The 14,519-nt window shown below is 51.5% G+C and overlaps 2 protein-coding genes across 2 annotated transcripts in view; one reads left to right on the plus strand and one right to left on the minus strand.

Annotated features, from left to right (window-relative positions):
• The window catches only part of CSMD2 (CUB and Sushi multiple domains 2), a 653,863-nt gene that overhangs the window by 297,703 nt on the left and 341,641 nt on the right, over positions 1 to 14,519 (plus strand).
• Positions 1,317 to 1,874, minus strand: HMGB4 (high mobility group box 4). Its single transcript, XM_024125392.1, has one exon. The coding sequence runs from the start codon at positions 1,872 to 1,874 to the stop codon at positions 1,317 to 1,319; it is 558 nt and encodes a 185-aa protein (XP_023981160.1).

Consider the following 14,519-nt stretch of genomic DNA (forward strand, 5'->3'; position numbering starts at 1 on the left):
CAGGCTACAGAGATGCAGGTCCCTCATGGAATAGGAGTTTAGAGCTGGAATTAAGGAAGTCTTTTGCATGCAGAACCTGGTAACAAAAAAACTTTGCATTTTGGCCCAGTCTCTTTGATATCAGAAGTCAAGAGCCATTTCAAAATATTCCATATCAATCTAGATTGGTATGAAACGTTGCCCACAGTGTATTATTGCCTGAAAAATACAGTTATAGTAGATGGAACAACCCCCTTTGTATCAAATGACAAGTTTTGACTTATTTTAAATGACAGAAAACCAAACTCTAACTATCTTAGACAAAATCCAAAACGTGTGGGCTTATCCTCAATGAAAAGTCCAGGATGCCAAAGGGACTAACATTTTGGCCTGAGAATGAGGCAAACGGCTGCCAACAGCCCCCGGGGCTGCATCCTCCCCTAGGATTCCTTACACAAGTCCTGAGATCTACTCTGATTGGACCAACTTGGGTCACATGACCGTCACTGAGCCAATCACTGTAGCCAGGGGGATTCCATCTGATCCAGCCTTGGTCAGGATGGAGTCGGTGTGCTGTGAGCAGGAGAAAACGAATGGATGCCGCGGTGGTCATACAGGCAACAAATGTCCACCCTGCGTGTTGTGCTTACGTCCACAGGAAAATGACCGGGGAGATGCTCACCAAAGTGTCGAGAAGAGGGTTCTCTCCAAGTTATAGTACTTGGGGCAGAGTCAGATGCCTCTTTTTGTAAAATCAGCCCCATCCTTCATCCTAGTGACTAGACTAGGGCCCACTACTGGAGTCTCATCCTTACCCACTAATAGTATCTAAGCCTTGCTGGAGGACCAGTTCTGGAATCCCTGGAGACACTGAGTCCCCTAAGGCCCACCTCAACTCCAGTTTCCCAGCCTCTGCTGGGGCCCGATTTGGGAGCCTGACCTGGACTCCAGGCCTTTTGCCCTCCAGGCCAAGAGGGTGGCAGGGCTGGCGTTTGCTCGCTTCACTCTAAGGAGGGTCCTCCACCCTGGAGAACCACTTGGGACCAGGATGCTCCCACCCCCAGGACTCCTAGCTTCTTTACACCTGGAGATTCCCACCCCACCCTGCCTGCCCAAGCCAAGCCCAGTAAGTACGGACCACACATTCTTCAGACTCTTGTCCCAAAGCCAGCCCCTCCTGGGATCAGTTTCCAAACCCTGCTCTCAGCTCTACCATGCCACTCACTTGTTGCCCAAAGTGGCAGCGATGGCCCCTCTAACGCTACACACGAGACCAGGGACAGGCAGTACCAGAGAATGGCATTTTATTTCTAATTGGATCCATCAGCTGTGTCTGACTAAGTTTGTTTGAACCCTCTGCGCTTGTTCTTAGCCGACACTTGGAGGCTCTTCTTCCTGGCTTTACGGTAGATGCCCAGTTCCTCTTGGTACTTAGCTCTCAGGAGAGCTGCCCTTTGTTCATAGGGCTGCTTTTCGTTGTCTGTCATTGCTGACCACATCTCCCCCGAGGCCTTTGCCACCTGCACTACTGACCAGTTTGGATTCTCCCACTTGAGATGGGCATAGTGGTCTTGGCAAAAGAGTAGGAAGGACGATGGAGGTCGTCTGGGTGCGTGGGGGTCCCGCTTTCTCTTCTTATTCTTCTTCCTGCCAGGGTAATTCATCATCTCTTCCTGGTATCGGGCTTTGTCAAGCTTAGCCAGGGCTTCATATTTGGCCTTTTCTTGCTTTGAGATAGACCTCCATTTTTCCGAACACTTTCTAGAGAACTCTTTAAAGCCAAGGTAGGTATTTGGCTGCTCCTCCTTGAACTTGTTTCTGTAATTCAGCAAAAAGTGGACGTAAGAAGAGACATTTGCCTTGGGCTTTAGCTGGACTTCTTTTCCCATGTTCATAAGGTCATTTCATTTTCTGGATCTAGTAACTCAGACAGCAGAGACTTTTGTCCACCACACTCCAGGAGTAATTAGAAGGTGCTCTGCTGGCGGTGAATGTTTCTCTCTGTAAGAGCTGCAGGCAGGGGTCCGCCTTTTCAGTGGTGGTGGCATTGTTGGGTCAGAGGAGATTGTGACATCACTCACAAGCTGGCCACTCCAGGCCAGTGCTAGTGGCATTTGCATACAGGTGCTCTTATTGGCTGGCTCCTTGGCTGTCAAATTTTGCTTCTCGTGAAAGATAATTGTTCATCCAGAGAAGGCTCTGGAGCAGTACCCCCCTGGAATGTTTCTCCTTGGTTTCCTGGAGGCAGTGGGCTTTGCTTAGTTGGGGAGCTTTCCATCCCTCGGATGTAGTAACAAGCCACGGGGTCTGCCTTCCCCGCCGTACGATTGTCAAGATGCCGCCTCATCCCTTCCAAAGACAGGTTGGAAATAATGAACACGAGGAGGTGGATGGCTCCAGAGCTGTCATGATAAAATGTGAAGTCTTTCTGTTTGCCTTGAACAGTGCCAGCTCATCCTGTACAAAGAGTTTAGTAGTAACTCTAAAAATAATCAGGTATGACAGCTGTGACTCGGTTCCTGTCAGAACAAAGTTGTCTAATTTAAAACCCAAGCACTTGGCCTATATGTCTGAACTCTTCATTTCTCTGAGGAAATTGGGGGTGGGGTGGAGGCTGGGGAAGAAGGGAGGAGAACCTTAAGATTTTACTAATTACGCCTGAGTCCATGAAAATGAGGCAGAATCCTTGGCCTATCAGGAGCCCCCCCCCCCGCCTTTATCCCAGGGGTCCCCGTTTCTTGGGGCTAGAGTACAAAGCTCTAGCAGCTACACTCAAACTAGTCGGCCTCTGGCTTTTTGAGAAGAAAGTTGCAGATATTCCATCAGTCTTCCAACTGGAGGGAAAAAAAAAGAAGTGTCATTTATTGACCTTTGGACATTGCAAAGTACTTGCTTACCTGGTCATGGAGTTGATACCACTCAGTGGTTGATGACAGAGCCAAGTTTACAGAACTGGAACACTGACCCTCATTAACATAAAATTAACCTGTTTAAGGTAAAACAGCCACTAACAGGTTGGATCTGGGTTTGAACCGATTTGCCCGACTGGAGCCTCTGCTTCCTCCCACCTGCACAGAACTGCTGCCTGGGGCGCCTAGGGTCCGGGTGCACGGCCTCAGCAGCTGAGCTGAGTCTGACACTGAAACTTGCCTGAGGCTAGACCACATTTTGAATTTTGGCCAAGGCCATTTCCAGGGCTCCACAACCGATTTCACCTTCCCTCTTACATAAAAGAAAGATGGACATTGACTAGAGTCTCCAATCCTGAATTCTAGTCCCAGCTCGCCACGAGGCGGCTGGGCTACCCAAGCCAGTCCCTTCCTTCCTGTAAGCCTATGATGTTTCATCTATGAAATCAGTGATGTGGAATCAGTGTTCCACTGCCTAGGAAAGACCCTCCCGGTGACATGCTGTAGTTCTGTGGCTGGACTGGGGAGCCCGTGAGATACCAGATGCCAGCTCAGGGGGTCCGGGCCAGTGGTGGGGGCAGAGAGGTCTGGCCAGTGGGAACAGTTTAATCTGGGGACACTTCTCAGCCTAGGGAGCTTTTCGCCACTCGGGTTCTTTGTCCCACGGTGGCCAGAGGTTGGCTCGTCTGTCTGTTGGACTTGAGCTGGGCTGCCACGATGAATGAGACACAGGTTCACAACCTTCTACCCCCTCTCAGGATGGGAACATCCAGGAACATTAACTCCATGATAACCATCTGGAGCCTAGCAGATCTAGGTAGAGGAGACAGTTAAGGTGAAAGCTATGACAGTGCTTTGGTGTTGGGGCCACGTTCCCGACTTGGCGGGGTGAAGCAGGGTACCCTTTGTCTGGTGGAGCTGCGGGAGAAGTAAATACACCAGACTTTCTAAATCGATGCTGTGTGCGCTGGCATCTGAGGTTTGCTCCTTTCCATCCTTCCCCAGCCTGCTCCCTGTCCTGGGAAGCTGACCCATATGGACCACATCAGCGGCTCCTATGCTATCCGGCTTCCACTTCAGTTTGACCAGTGGGGACCCCAACAGGAGATCAGGGAGGGAGGGAGGTGAGGTCAAGGCAGTTACTCTTCTGGCTCCCTCCCCGCAGGATTGCCTGGAGCCGGCTCCCCATCCCCAGACTGAAAGCCCCATCTCCTCTGAAGGCATCCTCTCGAAATGACTCTCCTTCCAGCTTCCCTCTCCTTGTCCCCCCTGCTGAGGGTGGTCAGAGCTCCACCTTTACAAGCCTCTGAGGATTCAGCTCTCCCTTGTGGCTTTCCAGCACCTTGCCCATCCCTTTGTGAATAGCCTCTTTGTTAAACGCTCCTCAAATTATTCTAATTTGAGTGGCCATCTGTTTCCTGCCCCTGACCAGTGTGCTGTGTTTCTAACCTTCCACCGTGAACAGGGGAGGTGGATAAATAAAGCAAGTGTGGGCATCCATCCAAAGTAGAAGGATATCGAGCTTCTGGAGGCCTGAGTGCTGGGCAGTCACACAGCCCAGAGGGGCCTGCAGGGGCCAGTGTGCCTGCCGGGCGGTGGCAGGACAAGGCCACGTGGCTTAGGAAGAAGTGTCTAATGTCCTTTGTACCATGAGATGACCTCCAGGCAGGGGTGCTGCGCTGGAGGTCCAGGTAGTAAATAGTGCAGAGGCTTTGTGGGCCATGCATTTTCCGTTGCAAGTTCTCAGCTCTGCCACCTTAGCTCAAAAGACAACACGTAAACGAACGAGTGGCTGTGCCCCAGTAAAACTTCACACAAACACAGGTGTTGGCTTGGGGCTTGTAAGCCTGCCCACCCCAGTCTAGAGATGCGACTTCAGTATTTGCAAACTTTTGGACTGCAATCTACAGTAAGAAATGTATTCTACACCGTGACCCATTTATGCACGTGCACGCTTCATAATAATAATTGATACAATGCCTAATGTGTGCCTCTGTTCTAAGCACTTCACCCGTTATCGGCTCATCTAATCCTCATGACAGCCCTGTGTGGGGGGTGCGAGTCAGGGCGTGCAACTTTTATCCCCATTGTAAAGATAAGGTCTCTGAGCACGTAAAGTTTTCAGAAACAGAAGTTTTGCGAAACTATACCTACTATGTGTGTGACGTAGTCTTTTCTTCTCCATTCTATGCTGTTACAGTCTCCTCTACTTTATTTTTTTCTTTAAAATGCACCCCACGGTCTAATCTTATGACCTGAGAATGGGTCACAATCCATGGGTGGATTTGGAAAACACTGTTTTAGACAAGCTGGGATGGAACCCCCACCTCGGAGGTGGTGAGAGCCTCTTACTCGGCAGCGATAACACCAACTGGACAAGCGACATCCTTATAGTGGAGGAAGGGGGCAGATAACCACTGTAACCAAGGGATCAAAGCAAAGACTATCAGTAATAGGCCATGCTGATATCACACACCCCCTTCGATGATGCGATAATAAGAGCATCTCACCCAGTGGTAGTCTTCCCCCAAATCCATAACCCTGGTCTAATCGTGAGAAAATATTAGACCAACCCAAATTAAAGGTCAGTCTACAAAATACTTGACCAGTACAAAAGTCTCAAGGTCTTGAGAAAACAAGGAACGCCTGAGAAGCCGACAGACTGGAGGAGACTCTGTCGACATGATGACCCCATGCAAGAGAAATGCTGGACTGGGTCCTTGAGCAAAAAGGGGCCCTAGTGGGAAACCTGGGGAGATGCGATAAAGTCTTCCATTGAGCCAATATTAATGTACCAGTGTGGTTTCTTAGTTTTGCTACATGGATCCTGGTTATGTAAGATGCTAATATTAAGGGAAGCTAGGGGAGGGGTATACAGGAAATTTCTATACTGTCTTTGCAATTCCATGCTCATTTCAAAATAAGTTTTTTTTACTCTCCCCAGCTGATGGGAATGTGTACCCAGGGTTGAGGCGCCCCACTCTTAATCCTTCTCCAGGAATCCTAGGGCAAATTTTACCCTCAACTGTAGCAGCATATGCTCCTGGCGTATCATCTGGCACAGTGTTTCTCAAGTTTGGGGACAAGCATCAAATTTGGGGAAATTTTTAAAATCCCAGGCCATAACAACAACAACATGAGGTGCAAAAGTACGTGGCAGGGGCACGTGATAAATGCTGTGACGCTCTCTCCATCCCCCTGCTGCCCTTTCTGCTTTAGGGTGGGAATCAGTGCTGCACTTGCCCTCTGAGCAAGGCATCTGTGGCAGGTAGAATAATGGCTCCACGAAGATGTCCACATCCTAGGCCCCAAAGCCCATGAATGTGTTACCTTACATGGCAAAAGGAACTTCACAGATATGCTTATGTTAAGGATTTGGGGATGGGAAGATTATCCTGGACTGTCCGAGTGGGGCTGATATAATCACATGGGTCCATATCAGAGAAAGGCAGGAGTTTCAGAGTTAGAGACGGAGATGTGATGACGGATGCAGAGGGTCAGAGTCAGAGAGAGATTTGAAGATGCTACACGGTTGGCTTTGAAGATACAGAAAGAGACCACAGGCCGAGAAATGAAGGTAACCACTAGAAGCCGGGAAAGGCAAGCCGACGGATTCACCCCTGGAGCCTCCGGAGAGAGTGCAGCCCCACAGACACCTTGACCTTGGCGCAGTGATACCCATTTTGGACTTCTGACCTCCAGAACCGTCAGATAATTAATCTGTGTTGTTTTAAGCCCCTAAATTTGCAGTAATTTGTGAAAGCAGCAATAAGAAATGAACACAGTATCCTTCTCATCCAACTGGTGGTCTGTAACTATTTCTGTGCTGTTCCTAACCCCTGCTTGTGTTAACAAAGATGAGAAATGTATGCCGCCGCTTAATGGATTAGTTGAGGGAGTAGGGAGAATGATCTAGTCAATTTTACACACTTCACTCTCTCGCTGACTCGTTAAGTCACTAATTCGCTCACTGGCTTACCAGTTAATTCACTCTTTTATTCTCTCAGTTCATTCACTCACTCACTTATCACTCATGTGCACACGTGTGCTCGCGCACACACACACACACATTTCAGCCAGTAGCTGAGTTGCTGGAGCATTGCGGCTGCTGCTTTAATGGCCATCGATAAGCAGTGTTTGAGGGATGGATATGTCTCAGGATTGGTGGTGGTAGGAGGCATCTGAAATTTCCTGGAAGCCAGACCGGTGGGGAAGACATGGTCATAAGCAGAGCTAGGCTCTTTGGCATGGACCTCATGCCAAGAACTGTTACTCAATCAGATGTGACCATGATAGTTTAATAAAAATGATGATAATGCTTTAGGTAGATCACCTCCAGAAGCCGAGAGAGAGAGAGATCAATTTGTCCAGGGCAAATGAGAAACGCTGGATTGGATCCTGGAACAAACACTGGGCAACGTTAGCAGAAAAACTGGGGAAATGTGAATAAAGTTCTTCCATTGAGCTAATAGTACAGTACCAATGTTGATTTCTTAGTTTTTTGATACATGGACCATGGTCATGTAAGATGCTAATATTAGGGGAAGCTGGGGGAGGGGTATACAGGAAATTTCTGTACTGTCTTTGCAACTGTTCTCATTTCACAGCAATGAGTGGTAGAGCCAGGCCTCAGACGCAGGTTGGTTTGACTCCAAAGTCCATGTGTTTAACCTCTACTGAGTGTCTAGGAACTCCCTTGGGGCCAAGGAGAAGGGGAAGCTGGCAAGGAACACGGCCAAATACTGCAGGAGGAGAGCAGGTGGAAAGAGAGGTGTCTAAATCTCAACACTTACGGGGTTCTGGGGAGACTTTTCCCATCTGGGTTGATCCAGATTCCAGATGCATCTGGTGAAGTTATCCCCAGGTCATAAGATGCCCCGCGTTCAGCATGCAGACTGACCTGGATGGCCCACTGAACCCCTCGCCAGGTACACACGGAGCCTGGGTCCACTCTCATGGGCAGAGGCTAGCCAAAGCCAAGTATGGGGTCAGCACCTAGCCCAGTGGGCTAATGAACAGGTGGACAGGAAATGGGACAGATGATCAGGTGTAAGAACAGGGTCAGCATGCGGGGGACCAGGCATACGTGTTTACCTTTGGCAGGTTGTGGCAGAGGGGGAGAGGATGAGAGCTAGAACAAGACCACCTCTGAGGAGATAACCCCCACAGCCAGCTGTGGGTACCCCTCACGGGCCTTGACATAGCCCCTCCCTGACACCACAGAGTAGGAAGAGTGGTCCCTGATCTTTCTGTCCAAACCCCTGCCTCTTTCAACCACAGTGGACATCTTTTATCTGCCTGGCACCCCTCCCTTCTTTCGAGCCCATTCCTTCTTTGGGAGAAGTGTCCCCGAAACCAGTCATGGAGTTCTAGTAGGGGCCCATGCCCTTGGCCCCAGAAGTGGACACAACCCCAGCTAGACTAATCAGAGGCTCCGAGTGAGCTTTTCCTAATTGAACCCAAGGGAAGAGAGCTTCGTGTTCTCTCTGGAGGTGAAGCTGGGAGAGTGAATCAGGGAGCTGCTAAGTATGGCCACAGTCCCAGCCTCTAGCAGCACCGTCTGCAGTAGCGAGGATGAAGCCAGAGACAGAGCACAGCCCAGACGGACCCAGAGACAGGGGCCTGTGGCATCTGAGTCCCTGGGTCTAGTCATCCCTGGGGCCAGCTACATTGTGACTATGGCAGCAGATAATCTCCTCTCTACTCCACGCCGATTTAATCAGGATTTCCACCACTTGAAACCACGAATATAAGACGTTCACTTAGATGTGCTGGGGGTGAGTGATATAAGACAGGAGCTCTCCCCTCCCCCATTTCCAAGACTTCCTTCCTGTCTCTTTCCTCTCCCCTCCGCTTGTGTTTGCTCCACCATACTAATGGCTGGGTCTCTGGTGTGTTGTTCAGGTAGTGTACAGACAGCACTGGCACATGGTGGGCCCTCCATAACAGCGAATGCTTCTTGAGCACTTGCTATGTGCCAAGCCCTGTACTCAGAGCTTGTAAACCCATTATCTCGCGTAAACCTCCTAGAGTTCTATGAGGTGCGTGCTGTTGTTATCCATGTTAAATACATGGGGAGACCGAGGTGCAAGGCAGGTCAGTTACCTGCCCAAAGTTAGACAGCTGGGAAGTGTAGAGCCAAGACTTGAACCCAGGCAGGTGCCTTCCAGGGCCCATGTGCTTAGTCTCTGCCCCAAACTGCTTTGGATTCAGTAAACGTTAGACCCTTGGCCCACGAGTTTCCCTTGCTGCGCAGAGCTAAGACATGATCAAGAATGATGGCTGCTGTGTCTTGAAGCCTCAGCAGGAGTTTATGAGCATCACTGCATCACCCTGAATCACTGTGAGGTGCACACTGGGGAAAGAGAGGCTCAGAGAGGGAAAGCAACCTCCCCAGGTCACAGAGCCCATGGTTGTGGAGGCAGAATGGGAATCCGGCTCCATCTGACTCTAGGATAGCTTCCTCACTGACTTTAGCAACCCCGATCCCCGAGACGGTTTAGCCCATCCATTCTCCAGCCGCCTGGGAGGTTCACTTCCTCAGCCAGGGCTTCAGAGCTGCTGAACCGTCAGGCGGGGCTGGCTAGCTGCCTCCTGGAGAGGGAGAGGGAGCGTTGAGGATGCTCAAACTCGGAATGGCAGTCGGGTGGCAGGCAAAGACTGGCGTGGGAGGCTCCTCGATAAGCCATCTGCAAACATTTCCTCTGGATGAGAGGTATTATCCAAATTTAATCCCCAGAGGTCTCTGCAAGGTATACATTGCCACCCTCCCTGGAATGGGGGCAGGTCCCTTCTCTGATTCCTGTTACAGTGACAGGAGGAAGCTGGGCAAGGCTTAGTAAGCACGAGCCAGTGGAGGCCAGGCTGGGGCTGCCTGAGGGCGGGAAGGAAGGTGGCTGCCAAGGGTACTGGCTATGCTGGGTGCCACAGAGTGCCCTGCCCTTTCACCCCTGCACTGTGCTCTCACCAGAGTGGATGCAGGCATCCTTATTTCCCCAGGGAAATGAGGCCACACTCTTCTGGGGTCTCCTTAATCCCTGTGTTCCCTGGAGGCTAGGGTTCAAGGCACTGATAAGATTCCACCTCCTCTCTTCTCAGACCTAAGCAAGGGAGTAAAATGGTTCACATCTGTGAGATACCTACTGTGTCAGGCACAGTCCTGGATACGTTATATGCAAGAGCACAGAATCCCATCGCACAGATGAAGAAACGTGAGGCTCGGAGAATTCATAGCACATGCCCACATTTCACAGCCAGATAACAGTCAAGCCCAGATTCAAATACAGGGCTGTCTGATTTTAGACACCTGGCCTTTAACCCTGACCTTCTTAAACCTATTGCCTCTGTAGGGGAACAAGACAGGTGATGAACCAGACAGGTGGTGTCTCCACCTAGACAGAGACCTGAGCCAGTAAGGGAAGAGGGTCCAGGTAGCGTGTGAGCGCACCTTGGTCACGAGACTCCTAAGGCCAGCACCCTGTTCCTGGGTGAAGCCTGGTGGGGGTAGGCTTTGACATCTTCAGGCATGGGCACCATCATGTCTGCGGGCTGGATCTCGTCTAATCTATGGCAACAGAGACTCGGGCTGGGGGCAGGGAATGGCCAGCTGAGGGCCCAGCAGCTGGTCAGGGCCCAGACTGCTCTTAGATTCTGTCCCGGTCAGACTGGAGCAGGACCTGGAGGAGGACGGATCTTATAAGAGTGATGGGGTAGGGGGCAGGAACAGAGGTGGAAGAGATGTTGCTGGCACACCCTTTTCCCAAATCTCCTCTGGGAGAGCTAGGCCTGTGAGGCCTTCTGTCAATCACTGTGCGTGCACGGTCCCGTTAGCTGATTGGCCCAGCTTGGGTCACATGGCCACCCCACTCCATTCAGCTGTGGCCTAGTGTCACGAGGCTGCCCCTTCCCAGAGCTGTGTGTCGAGGGAGGGAGACTGATCTTCAGAGGCTTCTAGCACTCAGAAAAGAGTAGAACTGCCTGATAGTTAGACCTGGAGACAGAAGAGGAGAGAGCTGGGCATCCCCTGAAAGGCCGTGGGGAAACCACCACAAGCCCCCTTGCCCAGAGCTCGGCCCCCAGCGCCAGCGCCTATCTCCAGACCCAACCCCATTCACTTTAGCATCATGGCGGTCTCCCCACAGAGGCAGGACACCCCTCACCCAGCAGCCCTGCCCGGTGCGCAGCTGAGCTGGGAATGGAAGGAAGCAACACCCCAAGCCACTCCCCAGACCTTCCCACAGTGTCCCCCCCCAACTCACAGCCCCAGGACATCGTGATAACGCTCTCATCCCGACGGCAAACGCAGCCAGCAGCTCTGTCCCTCAGCCCTCCCGGGCTCAGACACACGCCCTCCAGGGAGCAGTGCGTCTGGAGGGCAAGCATGTCCCTGATGTCGTTGGTGTGGGTTCCCTGGAGCTCACAATTAGCCGAGCAGGGAAGAACGATCTTAATTTGTTGAGTTTATTGAGTTGCTTCTGGGACAGAGGGAACATTTGCCCACGTTGATTACCAGACTCCACCGTTGCTGCACTGGGGCCACGTCACCACGAGAAGAGTCTCCCCAGAAGGTGCCAGCAGCTGCCCAGAGCAGGGAGAGCACAGTGAGGGCTGAGGGCCCAAGGGGCTGGGGCAGCACGTCTTCACGGGAGACCAAGATGAAACCCCGCGTGGCCTCCGAGCCCCTCCCCGCTGTCCCCAGGCTTCCCTGCTCACCTGCCTTTTCCTCTGCTTTCCCCACGTATGTCCTCTGCTTCCTCCCGCAGGACCTCATTCATCCGTTCATTTATTTAAGCATTTCTTCTTCCCGTGAGGAGTATTTCTCGAGCCTTTCCCATGCGTCAGGCACTCACTAGGTACTGAGGGGAAAACCGAACAAGAAAGGAACAGCTCCTGTCTTCAGGGAGCTCGCGGTTTGTGATGAGACAAAGCACTGGGATGGACCAAGTGTAAGGACTCTTTGCAAGAGAAAAGGAGGTACCAGGGAGAAGCCCACCTGTCTTCCAGGAGCCAGTGGCTGTGAGACGACACAGGATGGATGAAAAGGAGGTCTCTAGAAGAAGGGTGGGGTGGGTCAAAGTGGACGGGGAGAGTTTGGCTGGGAGGTGAGTTCTTGATCTTTAGAAACGTTCAGAACGCACCTTGACTGACCATGTGTCCAGAATGCTGGAGCTGGGATTCGTGCATAGCCAGGCAGCAGACCTGGAAAGCCTCTGAAATTCTCAAATATGATGTTAAGACTGGCTGTTTCCCACTCTTCTGATCTCAAAGGGGATAGCATTAGAAAAGATGCCCCACTGTTGAAAGCAAGAAACTGTCATTTGCATGTTCGCTCATTCATTCATTCACAAAGCATGTGTCATAAAAGTGCTTTAAGCATCTCCCCCCCACGCAGCTCGCTGGAGTAGCTGGTACTCCCAGGCTTGATGGATCTTCCTGCCCGAGGCCCCGTGGCACTCAGCGCTGGCTGCCTGCGGGCTATCTCCCTCCCCCACCCGCAATGCCTGTGCACTCCATGCTCCCACCAGCTGAGCGTTGCACTTTCTGAGAATCGGATGGGTCCGTAGCCAACTCTCTCGATGCCAGTCATACTTGTTATTATAATTATGTGACTTATTAAACATCACATAAACTGATGAAATATGAGTGTGAAAGGAAGTATAGTTGCATCTCTGGAAACTAAATCGAATGCTTTGGCATGGTTCCATGAAGGAGACGCTCTAAAAAGAATTGCTTCCTAAATATTAGGTGTGAGTGAGTGAGCGAATGGCACGCCACTGAGCTGTTTCCCTCTGGGCGGGGGCCAGGTCTGTCTTGCCCACTGCTGCATCCCCAGTGCCTAGCACAATGCTTGGCACATCGCAGGCGCTCCATAATCATCTGTTGACTGGAGGAGCTGTGGCAGAATTGGAAATGGGGCGCGATGCATTATCGGTGGAGTTTATGCAAGATAGACAACGCAGAGAAGAAACGCACGGTCAAAGGAAAGACCTTGCTCCTGAGTTACATGGACTGGCAAAAAAACACATGTCCCTCCAAGTGTTTTTACATTCTAATGAAGTGTTTAAGCTATGAGTGTATTGTTTTATAATTCCCCACTTAGAAATCATTTTTTACCAACCGATTGCATCACGGGCTAGGCGTCTACCTTTGGCGTCAGTAAACTCTGTAAAGGGCAAGGTAAAGATTTTCAGCTTTGCAGGTTATAGTTACTGTCACAACTACTCAGCTCTGCCTTTGTAACCTGAAAGCAGACAATATGTAAATGAATGAGCACGGTGGTGACCCAGTGAAACTTTACTGACAGAAGAGACAGCCCACTGTGGTTTGCCAAGCCCGGTTGTATGGAACTGATTTGTTCTGTGTGCCAGGCACTGTGCTGTGTTGCTGGACGCACAGAGACAAAGCAAATGCTGTCCCTGCGCTTATGGAGCTCGCCTTCGAGTCAGGGAGGTGGTCATCAAGTCAAAAGATGATTACAGTTTACTGTGCTCAGTACAGCAGTGGGACATGTCCAAGGTGCAAAATGGACACATGGAGGGCACTGCTCATCCCACAGGGGCAGGGAGAGGGAGAGGTGGAGGAGAGGAGGCGTTTTGTTAGGTTCATGGGATCAGTGATATTTTCCCAGGTAGCCAGGTCGGGCAGCAGGAAAAGGCATTCCAGGCGGGGGGAATAGCATATGCAAAGGCATGGAGACATGAAAGTGCCTGGAGCTCAAAGTGGGTGTCACTGGAGAGGGAAGACACGAAAAAGCTTAGACTTTATCCTGGAGCCAGTGGACCTTTGCTGCTGGGTTTCCAGCAAGGCAATGACTTGAGCAAATGCCCGCAGGGAAGATGGATGGAGGCCGAGGGCAGATCAGAAGGCTGTCTCTGTGGCGCGGGTGAGGAACGATGCGGTCGTGAGGTGAAGACCATGTGGCCGCAGTTGGCCACGGGAGCGAAAGAATGGAAGGAGTTAAGGATGATGCCTTGGTGTGGTGTCTGGGAGGAGGGCGCACATCATGGGGAGTGAGCAGGAATGACGGGGGAGGGGAAGCTTTGGGTTGTTCCGAGCGTGGAAAACAACCCCCAGAACATACAGTTAGGTAGCCGCGAGTTGAATCTTTGTAGGGTAGCTCAGGCCTCTCAGAACTGCCTCAATACCTGGGGTGGTCAGGCGCTGCTGGGAGCCAGAACCTCGGGAAGCCAAAGGGTCTCTTTCCAGAGATACGTCTAGAGGCCGGAGGGCTCCAGCAGCCCACGGCCAAAAGGGACTTGCACTCACCCCAGACGTTCACCCAGTTCCTGGAAAATATGTAACATCACAGGTTTGTCTTGGGAAAAGGGTTTTCCTCAATATAACAAGAGTCCTAGGCGTTTGGCTAAAGAAAAACTGACATGGAAATCATTTGTGATGAGACTGGGTGTCAGGGCTGAGTCAATAAAGGCGCACTTCAGTGCTTCCCAGGTGGCGCCGTGGTTGAGAGTCCGCCTGCCGATGCAGGGGACGCGGGTTCGTGCCCCGGTCTGGGAAGATCCCACATGCCGCCGAGCAGCCGGGCCCGTGAGCCACGGCCGCTGAGCCTGCGCGTCCGGAGCCTGTGCTCTGCAACGGGAGAGGCCACAACAGTGAGAGGCCCGCGTACCGCAA

The sequence above is a fragment of the Physeter macrocephalus genome, chromosome 3, assembly GCF_002837175.3.
Source record: "Physeter macrocephalus isolate SW-GA chromosome 3, ASM283717v5, whole genome shotgun sequence".
Classification (NCBI taxonomy): domain Eukaryota; kingdom Metazoa; phylum Chordata; class Mammalia; order Artiodactyla; family Physeteridae; genus Physeter; species Physeter macrocephalus.

Coding starts and splice junctions, on each gene's coding strand:
- HMGB4 (XM_024125392.1), bottom strand. CDS start 1,874: ATGAACATGGGAAAAGAAGTCCAGCTAAAGCCCAAGGCAAATGTCTCT.